The following is a 19,457-nucleotide window of genomic DNA, read 5'->3' on the forward strand; positions in this document are numbered from 1 at the left end:
AAAAAAGCGCCCGAATACGGAGTAGTATAAACGTTGGCTATATGAATGATTATTCCCAAGGAGAGATATAAGTTTTAGACGAATCGTTATAACTGAATGTACTGTGAGAGTAATACGTATGGGCTGTCTGTTGCGGAAATGACACCCAGCACGAATTTCGGTTAACTGAACAGCTGCGACATGGGATGCTATTTGTGATGCGAATGTCTTTCGAAAGAAAGCGTTTTCAGAACGTCTCTCTCATGAGTACATTGGGGAAAACTGCGAGAGAAATACTAATGTGAGAAATATTTTCCGACAGGAATACTGATTGAGCGGTGTATCTCTGAGTCGAAAATTAGGGGAATTTGATAAGAAAAACGCCTTGAGAGGGTAAGTGTTTAGGCTGACCAATTATTTGAGAGAAAAACGGGGATATGGATTATCGAGGGGCATGTGCAAGAAAAATCAGCAACAGGTGGTACCAAACACACACGAAACAAAACCAGCGACATGCGCTGCTGAATATTGCACAGCAGGTGCCTGCATGCAAGAGGTTACATCTTTCTCAGCAGGTGCCTGCATTTCAGAGGTTACCGCTTCGCCAGACACTACACGGACGGCATATGTGTTCTGTTTTCTCAGACACTTTGTGCTGATGTGTTAGTCTCTGCACGAACCCTCTCTCTGGGTGGCCACGGACACGCGTGCCTGCCAGTTCCATCAGACTGCGACGTGAGTGTAGACTGGGCTCGGCTCCGGCAGGTGGTTGTTCGCGCGGCTCCGCCAGTTGCTCGGTATCTTCTCGCAGGCGCAGCACGGGAGCGAGCCTCTGAGAAATTGGGCGGGAAGTTTATCTAGTGCGCGCGCCTTCCCTTTCGGGGGCCCTGAGCGCCTTCTGCCCCCACCCACCTATCGTTCATTTTAATCCCCGCCGCGCGCTGTGGGCGGGAAAAACTGACGAGAGGAGGAGGGAGGAGAAAGGCGGAGGACATACATAAATATAATTTTGTGCGCGCCGTCGAACTGCTGCTAGAGCCGAGGCGGAATGATAACCCACTGGCAGTGCTGGAGTACTCAGAAGGAACCAAGACGCGGGGAAAACAATTTGGCGATGCCGGGAGCAGGTGTGGTCCGGGGAACAGGTCACTCAGACTGCGTGAGGATAAGAACCGACAGCAGAGACGGACTCTAGGAAGGATAAAGAGTTCGCGTGTGCTCAGGAGATGGCGGCGAAGCTCGGACTCATGCTGGGGGCTACTTCTTAAAGAGATTCGAGCTGACGGAAGCTTGGCCAGAAGCTTGAAAAGGGGACAAGGAATCAGTAGCTCTACCAGAGATAATGCATGGACAAGCTGGCATGGAAAAAGGGGCTCTGGAATTGGGGAGAATTATGAGATTTTTTGGACTTTAAAAAGTGAAGAGTACAAATCACCATACATCTCGAGGTGTTTCTTGACTTTGGGAGAGAAGAAACAGCAAGCTGTGAGGTGGGAGAACGTGCTTTGGAAGAGGAGCGTGCAGAGGGCGGAGGTGGCGGGCGCCCGGGCCCTGAAGAGGAGGAGGGGACGCCATCGCGTCTTCTCCTCTCCCTGCCCGCCACCTCACCTGTATGGACGAACACCTCCACCTCCTGCGCTCGCCACCGCCCTCATCCACCCATCACCGTGCCGACAGCAACCTGGTGAACCCGGGCTACAGCGCGGAACCCGAGGACGCACTCATGACAGTACTGGCCTGCGAGGGTATGCTGGAGGAGGACTCAGGTCTATCCCCACCGGGGCCACCAATGCCACCAGAGGGGCGTGAATGCTGTGAGAGGGTGGTGGTTAACATCTCAGGACTGCGCTTCGAAACTCAGCTGCGTACTTTAGCGCAGTTCCCGGACACTCTGCTTGGTGACCCCAAGAAGCGAATGCGCTACTTCGACCCATTGCGAAATGAGTACTTCTTTGACCGCAACAGGCCCAGTTTTGATGCAATCCTGTACTACTATCAATCTGGGGGGCGCATTCGACGGCCTGTCAATGTACCCATTGACATCTTCTCTGAGGAAATACGCTTCTATCAGCTGGGTGAGGAGGCCATGGAGAAGTTCCGTGAGGATGAGGGCTTTATCCGGGAGGAGGAGCGCCCATTGCCTGCTCGCCTCTTCCAGCGCCAGGTCTGGCTTCTCTTTGAGTATCCCGAAAGTTCTGGTCCAGCACGGGGTATTGCCATTGTGTCTGTGCTCGTCATTCTTATCTCCATTGTCATTTTTTGTCTTGAGACATTGCCGGAATTCCGCGATGACAAGGAATACAATGGGCCACCGGTGCTCTCAGTTTTCATGGGCAATGGCACAAGCATAGCAGTCACCAGCTCCTTCACTGATCCCTTTTTTGTGGTGGAGACACTTTGCATCATCTGGTTTTCCTTTGAGCTGCTTGTGCGCTTCTTTGCCTGTCCAAGCAAGGCCACCTTCTCCCGCAACATCATGAACATCATTGACATTGTTGCCATCATTCCTTATTTCATCACCCTAGGAACTGAGCTTGCAGAGCGGCAGGGCAATGGTCAGCAAGCCATGTCACTGGCCATCCTACGGGTCATCAGACTGGTGAGAGTCTTCCGCATATTCAAACTGTCACGCCACTCCAAAGGACTGCAGATCTTGGGCCAGACCCTGAAGGCTAGCATGCGGGAGCTGGGCCTCCTCATCTTTTTCCTCTTCATCGGCGTGATTCTCTTCTCCAGTGCTGTCTACTTTGCTGAGGCTGACGACCCCAAATCTGGCTTCAGCAGCATCCCAGATGCCTTCTGGTGGGCAGTGGTGACTATGACCACAGTAGGTTATGGTGATATGCACCCAGTCACCATTGGCGGAAAGATTGTCGGTTCCCTATGCGCCATTGCAGGTGTCCTAACCATTGCGCTCCCTGTACCTGTTATTGTGTCCAACTTCAACTACTTCTACCACCGTGAAACGGAGGGTGAGGAGCAGGCCCAATATCTGCACGTGGGCAGTTGCCAGCACCTCTCCTCCACTGAAGACCTCCGAAAGGCCCGTAGCAACTCATTGCTTAGCAAAGCTGATTACATGGTGATTGAGGAAGGCATGCCTCCTGGGGCCTTCAAGCACAGCAGCCCCTTTAGAGCAGCCAACTGCACAGCTGTTGGCAATCCTGGCCCCATTGGAGTCAAGAAAATCTTCACTGATGTGTAACGATGGGGTGTACATGAAAGAATGACAGTTATTCAGGCTGCAAGGGGCAGCATCATCAGTGTTTCGCGAATGACATCCCTACTGGCATCTGTAGTATCACCCATCGAGTGACAGCATTATGAGCATCTGTGGAATCTCTTTAGAGGCAGCACCACCCACATCTGTGCCATAATTGCTTGGGAGTGTCTTTGCCGAGAGAATTTACAGCATCTCCTGCTAGAGCCTGCCTCATGGCCATCTATATCATCTGCCTGGAGCGGTGGTACCACTGGCATCATTTGCATTATAGCCTTAACAGGACAATGGCATGAGTATATACATCTCTCTGAGAAGCAGTACCAGTGAGTCTAGAGTAGTATCATATTTCAGAAAAACACAGCTGGTAATTTAAGCCCAAGCTCATGGGAGATACAGCATCTCTGCAATTTATACAAAATCTGGCCAGAATTTGAAACATGAGCATCAAGAAACCATGCATCTATCAGTGCCTCTAGCACTGGTGGTTTCAAAGGTTCCTGAATCTGACAGTGCTCTAGACATCTTGCCTGGAAGTGCCATAGACACCCATAGCATGTGTCAAGTACCTGCACCACTTGTGTTCACAGTATTACGATCTGATTAAGTGACTTCCACCTGGGTCTACCTGCACACTGCCTATGACTACAGTCTACTTCTCCCATCTTTCAGTTTTCTACATCCATTTACATAAACTACGTAGATGCCTCCAAAAAGGAGCAGGCCATCTTCTTTTTGGACATTTCTATTTGAGCTGGAGCCCCCACTTCCCCCACCCACACTACTTGCTAACTACTACCTGGTAAACATGTCCCACTTTTCCACATTTGGGTTATCTCTGAGGAGCTCTTTACAGGTAATGACTCCTGTTCACTCCTTAACTTCATCTGGATCGTTGAATCCTTATGGCTGCTGACAATGTCATCTGTGCTACTCAATGACATGTACTGCTCTGACAGCAAAATCTACACTAGCAGAACCCAATTACTACATGGGGCATTTATGCTAGTGGATCGCACTGCCTTCGTTGATGACAGTGTTAGGACAAGTGGGTTCCATACACTACTTTGTAAATGTTCTGTTAATTTTAAGATGCCTTATACATACTTTAAGCCCACTCTTGTGCACTCTCAGCTTTCTCATATTTATTAACCGAGGCACAGAGTAGCACAGGTTGATTAGGAGTATAAACTGTGATAAATACCCAGGTTTCCTGGATTCAACGAGCCAACTTAGCTAATCAGATCAAATTTAATTCTGCCCAGTTTTGATGGCAATATTTGGGACACAAGATCCTAATCACTTTTGATAACTTCTGGTCTAGTGGATCCCATTAAATTGTTTTAGGCTAACATCTGAGCTAGTAGGCGATCCTCACTGCTCAAAAAGAAACCTCTGTACTAATAAACTCGCTGCACTGTTGGTAACATCTTGACTTATGGGTCCCAATCACTGCTTTGATAGTAACTTCTGAGCAAGTGAATATCACTGCAATAAAGGAAAAACCTGAGTTGGGGGGGGGGCTAACTTACTGCTCCTAAGAGCAGCATCTGCGCTTATCAGCCCCACTCACCACACCAAGGACATCTTCTGGTCTATTCGAAGCTAACACACCTCCCTTCGTAGACGTGATTTGGGCACATTTACTTTGTGACTTCTGCAGCAGTGACATATAGTTAAACGGCAGATGCATTTGGAGGTATCTTTACAAGTGGAACACACACGCCTTTAGTTGGAAAGAAAAACATACTTTATTTTATTGTGGGGTATTTTACGTGATCACACTTCGATTTGTACTTCGATCGTTTCTGTAATTCACCATCTTCCTAGCATTGAACTGCAGCCACATTATTATTTGGATTAGGAAAGTAAACAATGACAGTTTTCTGCTCCTAAGAAAACCCGGTATTTCAGCCAGGAAATGTGGATCTTTCCATCGAAATGTCATTGGAGATGAGGATGTCACGGTACCCGTTGGTGGAAACGACGCTGAGCGTGGGAAGGGGGCAGGGAGATTGTTTTTACGATGTACCAGCCATTCATGCAAATTCATGTTTGGTTGATTCTAACCGTTGAATGGATTTATGTGGAGTCTGAGGACAGCAACCCACAGGTGCCAAACGCCCATAAGCAAATCCAGCACAGAAGAGACACTCTGAGATCATTCTCTTCATTTATAATGCACCAGACCCAGAGCGACTGTCCACATATTCCAAGATTAAACTGGTGCACACGCCTCCCTCTCATCGGAAGTTACTAATTCTGAGCTGGGTGATGCAGTTTCCATAGCAACTCTAGTTTCCCGGGAAACCCAAAAAAGGTTGTCATGACATCCCTGGCAGTTGCCACAGTAACCTTCCAGATGGTTCCCATTCGTGTGAGCAGAGAAAAGCCACTGGCACAGAGCAGTGAAATCTAATCCACCGAGATTTGCAAAACTAAACGTTGGCAACATGAATTATTCATCCGTATAAGAGGGAGAATGAAGTATAGGGCTGTGCACAGCTAACGACCAGAGTGAGACAGCGTAACGTCATTATTCTCCTTGTAACACGTTCGTCTAGATTCTGTACAATGGTTTCGAGAAAATATTCTGCAAAACAACAAAGTCACTTATGCCCATCCAATTACAATAGCCTGATCGCTGGACTAGCATTTTTATTTTTGTTTCAGAATACTGGTATCTTCCTAGTACAGATTCAGCCAACCCGAGCACTTTAAAACAGGCAATGTTAAAGCAGAAGACTTTTAAACCCTGTCGCTGCAAACTACAATACATTCCAAGAGTAGCGCGATTAGTTGTGCGAAACAAAAAAAAATGCTGCACGTACCAGCGGGGCCCATTTGTACGGTGGCATTATCGTCCCTGGGAAAGAACACAGTTGCAGGAGCGTGACATACAAAGACTAAGCAAATAAGAAAGACCGTCTGGTTGCATCTTCCTACAAGAAGGTCTTATGCAGCTCATAAAAGAGGTGAGTGTGACTGCTGTACAACACAAACATATAGACAGCGCCGAACCAATCCCTCATGAACCATTTATTGTATTATGATTACAAGTAGGGGTGCGTCACGCGCATATCTCAGTTTTATGAAGCATAAGCAAATTTTTTTGTGAAAGCAAGAAAGAGCGCTTTTAATTGTGAACATTGGCATTCTGGGTATTAGTTTGCGCAATTGCCATTTCATCTTACTTTACATTGTTTTTCTAGTTCCATGTTTTGAGTATTCCTCTTTTTCTCAGCTTAGTTTTAGCATTACATTTCCACTATGATTCAGGATTATCTACGTTCTATAATAACCTTTCTCATTTGTGAATGTTCCACACTTCATCACTGCATTCTGCAAAACCACAACCTACCGAGCAATTCCTTTTTCACCCCTTGAATTCATCAAATTAAATCTCTGGGGTAAACTATACTATCTTTGAGTAGGCATAACAGAGAAACAGCATGTCACAACACGTTTCATGACCATACAGGGCCATGAACCAGTTCCCTATTTTATGTTATGAGTTTAGTGGCAACTTTACAATTTCTGGAATGCATACATATTTGGCAGTACTTTGACCATTGAAATGTGTGTTGCTTTGCCCTACATGATTCGAAATATACCTGGTCTCTCTACCATGTCAATACAGGCCATTAAAGTGCAGCATTTATTAGATTTTAAAATGGACATTGGATTTTAAATTCGTGTGAGCTGTGCTTCTTTAGGTTACTGTAGACAACTTACTTCTTACGGCCATTTCTTTGTTGAAAGTGAGCAGGCTCACCTGCAATTTGCACCCGAATGTTGACAATTTACGTCACATACATTACATTTCTATTGGTTCGTTATTGTACTGTGGACCATGACGCCATATCAGGCATGTGTTACTCAGGGCACCAGCCAACAGTTTTTGCACAACTCTCAACGCTTTATTCCGTACATCTGTCCTATTCTGTGACCAATCCGTAGTTTACTGCATCCAAGTAATGTATACCCTACCAGTCAGCAGTGTGTTGCTATCACCAGCCTTTAATGAGAAATCATTTTAATTGATTATAATAATATGAATACACAGTTTTTGGAAAGCACTTGCTGTCTTGTTTTTCCCTTTTAAAAAGATGGGTGCAAGCAGATGTTACTATTACCTGATTCGATACCATCCAATGTATCAGTCTTGGAAGAATGAAGGTCTGAGCCAGCAGTGCTGGTATTCATATCTAGATGGCAGCATCAAATGATTTACCCATCGATATATCACCCAGTGTTGTTCAGCCGCCACTAGCCACGTTTATCGTGTTGTCCAACTCCGTAAACAAGTCGGTATCACGATTAGCCCTTGGGCCAGTAATCTGCTGGACCAGTATCATGCAGTCCCACCTGGCAATAATGTCAATTTCTGTAATTCAGATTTCTGCAACAAAAATCTAGTCTTATTGTGTAGCATCTATTCCAGAATTGTGCAGTGCCCAATAGTCAGCATTGTGTATCCTTCTATCAGCTAGTATTCTGTTGCCTTCCTCATTCTGTATTGTCTGTGGCCTCTAACTAGCCAGTACTGTGCATTCCCCTGCAGCTGGTATTGTCCATGTGCCACTTTGCAGCATTGTGCCATATCCATAATCAACCAGTATTGTCATCCAATGTTGTGCAAGATCCCATCTACCCATTTTGCAAAGTATCCAGGCTAGCCAGTGTGTGCAGCACATGCACTTGTCAGTATTTTGTAGCCCGCACTAACTTGTATTTTTCAGCCTCACATCCGTCAGTATTATGCAGCTCTCTAAGGGTTAAAGTTGCGTTTTGCAGCCACATCAGTCAGTATTGTTACATATCTTGCTAGACAATATGTTTGCATGATCCCTTATCTGGCAGTATTACACATCATTCCATCAACCAGGATTGGGCACCTCTCCATGAGCTGTTATTATGTATAACTACAACCGACCAGTCTACAGCTCCTCCATCAGCCAGTATAATGTGGCTCATGCCGAATTGGAAAGCATTACCCATCAATTAGCATTCAATAAACTACCACTGAACAACACCTAATCAGCTAATAAAGCCAGCAATTGTGCAATATCCGGATCAGCCAATATTGTGCCAAACTGCACCATACAGTATTGTTCATCTCCCCTCTTCAATGTTGTGAAACATCTTCATCTGCCAACTTTTAGCAGCCAACCCACTAGGCAGTCATAATTCAACAGCACTCACTCCCATGAGGCAGCATTGTTTTGCTCTCCCCATCTACCTTTACTGTGCAGTTCCAACCAGCAAGTATTGTGCACCACCTACTCTTTTGGCTTTGTGCAACATTGTGCACCTCCCGTTCTTGGGATGTATTGTTCAACACCCTCAATTGGCTAGGATTGTGCAGACACTCCATCACCCAGTATTATGCACCCCGCCCCCCCAAAAAATACTATGATGTTCACCTCAGCGATTACAATATGAACTCATCGATAAATGTAGCTTCCCACACCCCATTACTGTATAAGTGCCCCAAACAACCGATATCGTCCAGCCCCAACAATCAGCATGGCGCCAACTCTTCTGGTAGCTGTCTCAAACGGATTTTGTTTGATTGATTGTAAAGAAATATTTTATAACAATTAGAAAAAAAGTTGACTGTGACAATATAGACTATTAATTAATGGGGATGTGAGTCCTCACCAAGTAATAATGTTACAATTCCATCCCTGATACAGGTAGCTCTCAATAGGTGAAAACTGAGCTCAACCCTTGGTAGCTGTAGCGTGCATTAAACAGGCTTATCTTTAGAGAAATATGTAAAGCATTTGTCAGTACCAAAACAGTTAAAGAGTAGAAAATAAAACACAATAAAAAACCTACTCCAGTTTTAAAAACAGAGTAAAATGTATTGAACAAATAGAACCCAAAATGACAAAAATGTGATGTAGGGACCTACGGATATGATTTTTTCAAAGTTTTAGATGTTTCTAGTCCAAAAAGGACAAAGCACCAACTGCAGGTATCTGGTCATACTAGACCAGGTCGAAGTCAAAAGTAAAGGCCGACTGCAATGGAGCTAGAGTCAGGCACAGGGACCAGGTACATCCCTGTGGAAATTTTTCCCTCTGACATAGCAGTTTTTCTGTAGAAAAGTCCTTGTCAACAAGTTTGTTGGCAGGTCAAGGTGCAGATTGGATCCACAGAGGGGCTCATCAACGGTGACTGACTGAACCACAAGACCTCAGTGGGAGCCTCACCACCTCTGACAGGAAGTTTGTGGCACCCAATGTAGAAGGCGGAAAAACTCAGAGGATGCAAAACCTGAAGTCAGGGCCCAGGAAGACAATGCCATTGTTTGGTTGCTGTTTGGCATTGGTCCCCGTGAACTCCTCTACGTTCAGACTTAAAAACTTTTCTGGAAGATCACTGGGGCAAACCAGCAAGTTGAGTCCAACTGGCAGCTCGGCAACAGTCAAGTTGTCGTACTTGGTTCATCTGACCAAAAGTTTAGAAAACTTTTATATGTATTGTTTTATATGTTTTACATGGGTATGACCAGATGTGGGTCCAGTGCTCACTACACCACTGGATTCAAGCTAGCTTGCCTGATAAAAGGTGATGCCTTGAAACTGGTCCCAGGATGCTTGTTTCCGGTCCAGGGAGGATTTAGCTTGGCAGTTTGGGCTGGACTGTTCCCACATGGAACAGGGTCAAGACTGATTTGCATATGGCTGGGTCCAAAATGGGGTGGTGGGCAAAATAATGATGGATTAAACCCAGATCTTTGTGACTGGGGTGAATGTTTGCATTGTCCAGCATTCCGTCCATCAATTGTTTCTTTTGCATATGTCGCGCTAAGTGGGAAGGGTATGCCCAGACGTGGGTCCCGTGCTCACTACACCACTGGATTCAAGCTAGCCTGGCTGATGAAAGATGATGCACTGATACCAGTCCTAAGATACTTGTTTCCGCTCCAGGGAGGACCTGGATCGCCCATTCGGGTTGGACTGTTCCCACAAGGAACAGGGTCAAGACTGATTTGTATATGGCTGGGTCCAAACTGGGGTGGAGTGGTGAGCAATAGAATGATGGATTAAACCCAGCTCCTTGTGCCTGGGGGTGAATGTTTGCATTGTCCAGCATTCCCTCCATCAATTTTTTATTTTGCCTATGTCACTCTAAGTGGGAAGGGTATGCCCAGACGTGGATCCTGTGCTCACTACACCACTGGATTCAAGCTAGCCTGGCTGATGAAGGGTGATGCCCTGAAACCAGTCCCATGATGCTTGTTTCCGGTCCAGGGAGGGCCTGGCTTGTCAGTTCAGGTTGGACTGATCCAACAAGGAGCAGGGTCAAGACTGATCAGCATATGGCTGGGTCCAAACTGGGGTGGTGTGGTGAGCAAAAGAATGATGGATTAAACCCAGATCCTTGTGACTGGGGGTGAAGGTTTGCATTGTCCAGCATTCCGTCCATCAATTGTTTCTTTTGCAACTTTTAAACAGTGGCATTTCCAAAATAGTAATTTAAAATACGACTTGATTATTATATACGATTTTGAATCACTATTAATGTGAGTACTTGAATTATTTCTTCAGCTAATCCAAAAATGACGTTATGCATAATATTGTGTAATATTGTAATCCAGGTTAGTGCTTTTCTACAGGAGAGCTAGCCTTGCCAAAGTGGAAAATGGCTTTGGAGGGGTTTTCACTGTCAGGACAAGTAAAACTTAAGTACACATATCCTACCTTTTAAATGCCATGCACAATCCCCCATAGGCATTTAGGGCCTACCTTACTGGTGATTTATAAGCTTTAAAAATGAAGACTTAGGCCTGGCAGGTCTGGTCGAAATTGTAGTTTTTAAACTGCACACACACACTGCAAGCGCAGGCCTGGAGACATGTTTTGCATCGTCACTTTATTGGTGGCACTATAGATATTGCAGTCTACTGGTGACACTTAACATACATGCCCTGGGTACACTGGATACCATATATTAGGGACTTGTGCCAAATAGGATTTTAACTAATTCATTAAGTTTCTATGGGTCAGAGCACTTGCACTGGGGCTTGGTTAGCAGGGTCCTAATGGACAGAGTCTAAAAACCAAGAGAGACAGTCTAAAAAAGGAGGGTAATCATGCAAAAAGAGGCATTATCTTACAGTGTAGACTCTACTTCGGCCGGTACAGTACAGGCACCACATAAGCCAGAAATGTGCACCCTTATTCATCAGTATTGCAAAGCCCCTGCCCACTCATACTTTGTTGGTCCCAAATAGCTTCCAAGATCCAGTACTGTGCAACCCAGTATGAGTTGGGCTGGTCGGTATGGCTCAATATTTGATCACTTAATATTTTTTAGATTCCCCAGAGCTTATTCCTTTTTTTGTTTCACACCCTCATCAGTAACAAGTGTGCATTTTACTCAGGGATTCAACAACCTACAGAAACCCCATCCCTGTGTATTCCCCAGTGCTCATATATCACAGCCTTTTGGGATAGGACTGTCTCCTGCTTGGTAAACTGGTGTGTACCTCTGCCCATTCCCTGCCCTCATCGTGGGCACTGGACCGTTGTATATGCCCAGGGTGCATCATATAAAGCAATGGAGGCAGCGTACCATGTTTTGTGAATCAGTGAACATGACCAGACCTATTTCTCCCTATTTCTCTATATCAGTGGTCTACAGACTTTTTAATGCCGCCGCCCCCGTGGAAAAAAAAGAGTTGAAACCCTCCCACAATTATTCGAATAAACTGGCAATGTTGAAATATTTCTAGACTTATTTAAACCTGCAGATAAGTTCTGTAGCATTTAAAAATGCAAGCTAATACGTGATTGCCAAACATATTATTGTGATCAGGCAGACCTTTTTAACGTCTAAAGGCATCCACAGTGTGATTATTAGAAATGGGGGTGGGGGTTTTGAAGAATATTGGGAGCCCCTTCCTTTCCGACACCTTCTCCCTGCCAGGATATAAATAGCAAAAGATGTTAGTGATGGCCCATTACAGAGAATCTTACTGTCTTCATTTTCCCCCAGCTGAAAACAGAGCACTGTTGTCACCGTAATTCTTCTTTTGGCCAGAGCCTGGCGTCCTCCTGGGACCACTGGAGGCCCCCTTAGGGTGGCCCACCCTTTAGCTTAAAAAACCCTGCTGTATGTCAAGAAGAGGTGAGCCTGCTGGCTTTCCTTGTGTGATGCTCTACTGTTATGTGAACAGCCAGAATAATGCGCTGACATCCCTTCTGCATGTCATGTACATGTGTGTAAAGTGAATGAGTCTCATATGAATGGATTCTGTATGTACTTGTCTGAACTCTGGCGCCTGTAGGACCCACTGAGGACGACCTTGCTTTAACATGGCGCAATAAAGGGGGGTGAGGACAACTGCCCTAACAGTGGAAGTATATTTCCTGCATTTCTAAAGATGAAGAGTAGAGATTCAGACACTGTGAGGAGTGAGGAGGATGTAAACAGGGCTACCTTTTGAAACTCAGTTAGGACCTAGTTAGCATGGAGGTGCTTATTAGCTGTTTCAGATGACTGCCCTTTGGTAGATGGTACATGTAAGGTGACTGCAGTTTCTGTTGTTTAGGGTGAAGGCATGTCCTTTTGTTTGTCTCTAATTACTCTTTCAGGAAAGTTTTTGAACCAAGCGACAGTGGTCTTAGATAATATATTAAGCACAATGTAGTAGAAACAATAAGAATAAAAAGTCATACCATTTGGGAATAGATATAAAGGGCTCTCCTGGATTATATGTTATGCTATGCCTGTTTGGTTTAGTGGAATGCTAGTGAGTTGAATCAGATTGAAGGGATTGTTCGGATTAATCCCCTGAAGAGAAGTTTCCTGCTCAAAGCTGAAAATGACTGAAACTGAAATCTGGTCCACATACTGCTAACAAAACAGCTATACGATTAGCTGTTGCCAAGATTAGCGAGAATTTGAAGGCGGAGTTAGGTGCACTCCTCGATCTCATTGTTAAAGAGCCTGCACGAAGGAATGAGCTGACAAATGGAAGTTAGTGAGACAGTGTAGGGATTGGGGGGTTAAACAATAATATTAATTGATTAACTAATTTCCCCTTGGTAGTAAAAAAAATTCAACCGTAAATAAAAGTGACAGAGTATATGGTCAGTTTTTCAAAAAACAAAGTTTACTGCATGAGTATTGAAAATATTTGTTTTACAACTAGAGTGTATCATTGTTTCTTAAAGAATAACATGGACAGCATGGGTGGTAAATAATCACTAGAGTTATTGTAGATACCAAGTAATTTTGGAAAAACTAGGAACACCGTACATATATAAGCACACCCCTGTTTTCTTTCGTCTATTTTCCTCTAAAACAAATACCCGCTAGGTCGGCCACTGGGTTGTGGATTGGTTATGACTAGAAAGGGTTGTGTCTGTAGAGTATGCGGAGAGAAGGAATGCATTATTTTCCATAGTACCTCAAATGTTAAATGTTCTACTTACATAATCAATTTGCTTTGCACCAGTTAGAGATAATGTAAGATTATTGGCTGATCAGAACATAAACATAAGGATTCTATCAATGTGTGAAGGTGCAAGATATTTTTAAGGATTTTTACAAAAATTTAATTGGAGTGAAGTGATAGACTCTCTCTTAGAGATGGAAAGATGAGAGCACATGTGCTTGTTTAAAATACCCCTCACACACTAAAAAAATCCGTTAGTGTCATGCTTCATCATAGGGGTCTTCCCGTCCCTATAACGGGGCGGGGCGTGCTGCGACCAGACGGACTACGCGGGAGCACTATAAATCGTGACAGAGCTATGTGTAGGTGTAGTGATGAAAAGTGGAGTGTAGGGATCTAACTAGTGAGTGCAAAAAATATAAAAAATTAAAAATTCCCTGGCTAGTAGAACAAATACACTTTATTGGAGTCTCTGGCTGGGAATGTTAAAAAGGGGATGTAGGTAGAGCAATTACTGACTACCAAGTCGACATGTTTCATAGGCAGTCCCCTGCTGCCTACTCATCAGGACCAAATCGTGATCCCTACTGTGAATAGCTCAGTTCTAAAGAGGTAGGCCTACTGTCCTACAAATATACCGGCAAAAATAAGCTGGATATTTGTGCCTCAGGGCATGAGCTGGCCCGGGTGAAGCAAGGCATCAAAAAATAAGTGCCAAAAAACGGTGACCCTTGGTCTTTTTTGGTAGTTCTCTCAGTGCCCCATGAGCTGGCAGGAGGAGGGAGATTAGCGCGGTCTAGTTACCGGCTCGAGCGATTCGCCTGGCATTCCTCCCGTCCGAGCTCCGGACGGGAGGAATGCCAGGCGAATCGCTCGAGCCGGTAACTAGACCGCGCTAATCTCCCTCCTCCTGCCAGCTCATGGGGCACTGAGAGAACTACCAAAAAAGACCAAGGGTCACCGTTTTTTGGCACTTATTTTTTGATGCCTTGCTTCACCCGGGCCAGCTCATGCCCTGAGGCACAAATATCCAGCTTATTTTTGCCGGTATATTTGTAGGACAGTAGGCCTACCTCTTTAGAACTGAGCTATTCACAGTAGGGATCACGATTTGGTCCTGATGAGTAGGCAGCAGGGGACTGCCTATGAAACATGTCGACTTGGTAGTCAGTAATTGCTCTACCTACATCCCCTTTTTAACATTCCCAGCCAGAGACTCCAATAAAGTGTATTTGTTCTACTAGCCAGGGAATTTTTAATTTTTTATATTTTTTGCACTCACTAGTTAGATCCCTACACTCCACTTTTCATCACTACACCTACACATAGCTCTGTCACGATTTATAGTGCTCCCGCGTAGTCCGTCTGGTCGCAGCACGCCCCGCCCCGTTATAGGGACGGGAAGACCCCTATGATGAAGCATGACACTAACGGATTTTTTTAGTGTGTGAGGGGTATTTTAAACAAGCACATGTGCTCTCATCTTTCCATCTCTAAGAGAGAGTCTATCACTTCACTCCAATTAAATTTTTGTAAAAATCCTTAAAAATATCTTGCACCTTCACACATTGATAGAATCCTTATGTTTAGATGAACTGTTCAGGAGGGTGATTCTATCTCAACCTCTACGCTTCCCTCTTTTGATTTTTTGTGATCAGAACATATACAGAAACTGATGAGCCTGTAATCTCGTGTGTCTGTAGGAAGGTATTGAACTCTTTAAATACTTGCACAGATTGAGTATGGTTTTTGTGATGAATTATTCTAATAATGAAAGCAGTTTTTCATCCTGCTGCATGCAGCTTCAGTTGTCTTTTGCCGTCAAGGCCATAGCATTTTGAGGATGGCAACATCAAGTAGTCCTCTAAACTGCAAATGCAACATGATGTGTAGATTTCTGCAGTCCGTTTTCTGTGATGCATTCACTTTGCCAACACACCATTTAAAATGTTAATTTATGGGTTCACTGCTTGCTGTTTGGATTCCTAGGTCATAAAATGAAGTTCGAGTGCCATTCACTATTCATCCTTGTTTTTTCAGTTGCTTTAGTCATCTGTCATGGTAACTTATTCGGTTTACAACTATTTTTGTTGACAAAGTGTGTAGGCACATAGGGCTAGATGTAGGTAACTTCTATTTACCGACTCATAAATACAGAATTTTACCGATTCTGTATTTATGAATCGGTAAATATGAAGCAGGAAGATGTAGGTATATTTTAATCTGGAATTACCGAATCGGTAACTTTCGGTATTTACCGATTCGGTAAATACCGAATCGGTATTGCCCATTGATTCCTATGGGCCTTGAAGCCCATAGGAATCAATGGGCAGTACCCATTCGGTATTTACAGAATCGGTAAATACCGTATCCTGCACGAGTGCAGGGGGTGTCACTTTGACACCCTCCAGCACCCCAAATACAGGCATGTGTGACATGTGGCACACATACATGCCCTAAGGGCATGTCTGTGTGTCATATGGCGCAGGTGTGCATGCACAGATGTGCATGCATACCTGAATTCGGTATTTTACCACCCATTTGGATTGGGTGGTAAAATACCGATTCTTAAGGGCCTGTGACACTCTTAGGAGTGCCACCTACATGTGGATTTACCAAATCGGTAAAATTACCGATTCGGTATTTTACAGAATCGGTAAATTTACCGAATCGGTAAATTTACCGATTCTGTAAAATGATGGCCCCTACATGCCAAATCCTAAATACCGGTCGGTAGCGGCTGAAATCGGCCGTTACCGACCGGTATTTTCTCTCCTACATCTGGCCCATAGTCTTTTATTGAGCAACAAACATGTTGACCCTTCGTCATGTACAGTGCAATATTTTGCTGTGTAAGATCACCACATATGACCAATGCATACTTCATCTTTGGTCTCTCTACTATAGTACTCTTATTCAAGGATGCAACATGACTGTTAATGCATTCTGTTCAACAAAGGGACCCGTTTTTAAATCATCATAATTATGATTATGATCAAGATTTTTATTAAGGAATCACATCTACGTGCATCTGAAACTTTCATCCGTAAAAAAATTCTTGCTTTATTAAAACAGTGCTGCTTGTTCTTCTCATTAATGTTACAATTCATAAACAAGAAATCAAGAGAATCATTTAATAGGGCACACTCTTAAATATCAGACAAAAATAATATTATGGTCTATCATATCTCACCTATCATACCATTCGTACCTAGGTCACCTAGTCCACCATACCTATCAACAATATCTACCATACTTATTATACCTACCTATCATAACTAACTTACCATATCAACGTGCCATAGATCACCTTTCTACATATATACCTACCATACCTAACATACTACACCTGTTTACAGTACAAAACCTTTGTTTATCATGCCTACAATAACTAGCCTCCCCAACCTTCCATACCTCCCATACGTACACTATCATACCTAACCACCATACTTAATCTACCATATGTAACCTACAACACTTACCAAATCCATTATTAGGTTATCCATCATTAACTTTATTTACCATACCTAAAATACCGACCACAGCTAGCCTACCAAATCTTGGTTACCTCTCATACCGATCTACCATGCTTAACCTAATATACCTACCAGTCATACATATCAATCCTATTTACCTACCATACCTACCTAACATATTTACAGTACTTCCCTACAATTCCTAAAAAACCTTACCTACCTCAACCTCCCTACCTGTACTACCAACCTCCCATACCTAGCTCAGCATGCCTAATTTACCATAGCTACCATACTTAATCTAACTCCAACTCTGCGGTGCTGTTACACCAGGTCTGCCCTGAGGTAGAAGTTTTGTGACAGTGACTTATCCGATCTCCAGCAAGGGTTGAAGGTACTGCAGGCAGATACAGACCACAGAAAGCACGTGTGCCTAATTCAAGGATACTCTAGTAATGGACTAGGTGCCAGATGTAGGTGGCCATTTACCGACCGGTAACGGCCGATTTCGGCCGTTACCGACCGGTAAATGGTCATTCCTGATGTAGGTGCCCAATTTTACCGATTCTGTAAATTTACCGAATCAGTAAAATACCGAATCGGCATTTTTGCAGATTCGGTAAATTGGAGATGTAGGTGGGACTCTTCTGAGTCCCACAGGCCTTACCGAATCGGTATTTTACCACCCAATCTAATTGGGTGGTAAAATACCGAATCCAGGTGTGCATGCAAATGTGTGCATGCACACCTGTGCCATGTGACAGACAGACATGCCCTTAGGGCATGTCTGTGTGCCACATGTCACACGTGCCTGAATTGGGGGTGCTAGAGGGTGTCAAAGTGACACCCCCTGCAAAAATCTGTATTTTGGGCATCAATGGGCATTACCGATTCGGTATTTACGGAATCGGTAAATACCGAATCTTAACGATTCGGTATTTACCGATTCTGAATTACCTACATTCCCCCCCCTCTAATTTACCACTTCTTAAATACCGAATCGGTATGATTCGGTATTTAAGAAGTGGTAAATTAGAATTACCTACATCTAGCCCTAAGAACCCGCAGCCTGACCTGGAAGTGGCAACCGCAGCTTTTGAAGTGCATGGAAATGTGAATACCATTGCTTAGTTAGAAAAAGCAAGACCTATTGGCTTTTAAAATGCTGTGACTATATATCTGTTAAGTTATTTTAGAAAGCAGTGTCTGGAGCCATTCATGTATTTCAAAGAGCGGTTGCTTAGGTGAATGTTTTAAAATATGTATGTCGAGTCCTGATGTTTTAAAAACATTATGATGGCTTTGTAATCAAAATCAAAAGCATATTATTATTAATCATAATAATAAAAACACCAATAATAATAAGATACTTCTATTGTAGGAAAAACAAGGACTAGGAGACTGACTGATTGTATGAGAAGGACAACGAGAGGACCGTTTTTTTTATCTTGACGAATACCCCAGACTCCCATGGGCCTTTTTTCAGAGAGTAGAAACATGTTAATGACATCACCTAGAGGTCTGAATTCAACAGTTTTCCAGCTTTAGATTTTTAGTCATCTGATAGTAAGAACGTTTTAATTAAAACACTGACCTTATCCTTCTTGGCTCTCGGACACATTTTGTTGCTGGTCCCCCATCTCGACATAAGGCATAAAAAAAGAAAAGATTTGCCTGCCCTTAAATAGCTCAAGGGGGAGCATGCCATGTGTAAGTGGGTGTCACGCTTCAGAGAGTGAGGGTCTCTGTGCTTTTCAGGAAGGACACTGTGTTTTTTAGGTTTCCTATTCTGGCGTCAGTTCCCTGAATATAGTAGGAGCCCCAGTGTATCATATTTCTTGTGCCAGGTATTTCGGTGATAAATCTGAGGTGGAAATAGTGGCAAACAAATCGGCACTATGTCCTTGTGTCTACTATGTCTATCTCGGCATCCACCAGAGGCATGTCAGACCGTCTCAATGTAAAAATCAGGTGGTGCTATTTGCTGCCTAATTTTTACAGGGTCTTGGGAGGGGTAAGAATGGAGGTGGTCTCTTTTCCATTCTCCTCTTAGATGCTCAAAGTATCCTATAATTCCGTAAGTGGTGGGTGCATGGGTGCAGGTTCTAGTTGTACGGAGGATGCTTTGCAAATCACCATGCTGGCCGATAATGTCAACCAGTATTTTGCAACTGTTTGACCTGGCATCCATGACATGGTTTCCCCTGTCTTTTTGCCTCTACCTCTGGTATTCTTCATGCTATGCTGGACTTCGTTGTTGCTGGTTTTTGTACTCTTTGCACTTTACCTCTGCTGATCAGTGCTAAAGTGCAAGTGCTCACTGTGCACATCATAATTCTTATTGGTTCTCCATGATTAGCATATTTGA

The 19,457-nt window shown here is 43.9% G+C and overlaps 1 protein-coding gene and 1 long non-coding RNA gene across 2 annotated transcripts in view; both read left to right on the forward strand.

The window, feature by feature from the left end:
* The first annotated feature begins 1,360 nt into the window (after positions 1-1,360).
* On the forward strand, positions 1,361-4,099 carry LOC147712421 (potassium voltage-gated channel subfamily A member 3-like). The gene has a single exon (XM_086920337.1). The coding sequence runs from the start codon at positions 1,592-1,594 to the stop codon at positions 3,182-3,184; it is 1,593 nt and encodes a 530-aa protein (XP_086776463.1). The 5' UTR covers positions 1,361-1,591; the 3' UTR covers positions 3,185-4,099.
* Positions 4,100-4,728: 629 nt separating this feature from the next.
* Positions 4,729-19,457, forward strand: part of LOC147712422 (uncharacterized) — a 218,732-nt gene continuing 204,003 nt past the window's right edge. The window contains exon 1 of the long non-coding RNA XR_015295749.1: positions 4,729-6,174. This is a non-coding gene — a long non-coding RNA (uncharacterized LOC147712422). The remainder of the gene's footprint in view (positions 6,175-19,457) is intronic.

This window comes from Lissotriton vulgaris, chromosome 5 (assembly GCF_964263255.1).
Source record: "Lissotriton vulgaris chromosome 5, aLisVul1.2, whole genome shotgun sequence".
NCBI classification, from domain to species: Eukaryota; Metazoa; Chordata; class Amphibia; order Caudata; family Salamandridae; genus Lissotriton; species Lissotriton vulgaris.

Excerpts from the sequence above, each read along its gene's own strand:
- LOC147712421 (XM_086920337.1), top strand. The coding sequence starts at position 1,592 with ATGGACGAACACCTCCACCTCCTGCGCTCGCCACCGCCCTCATCCACC.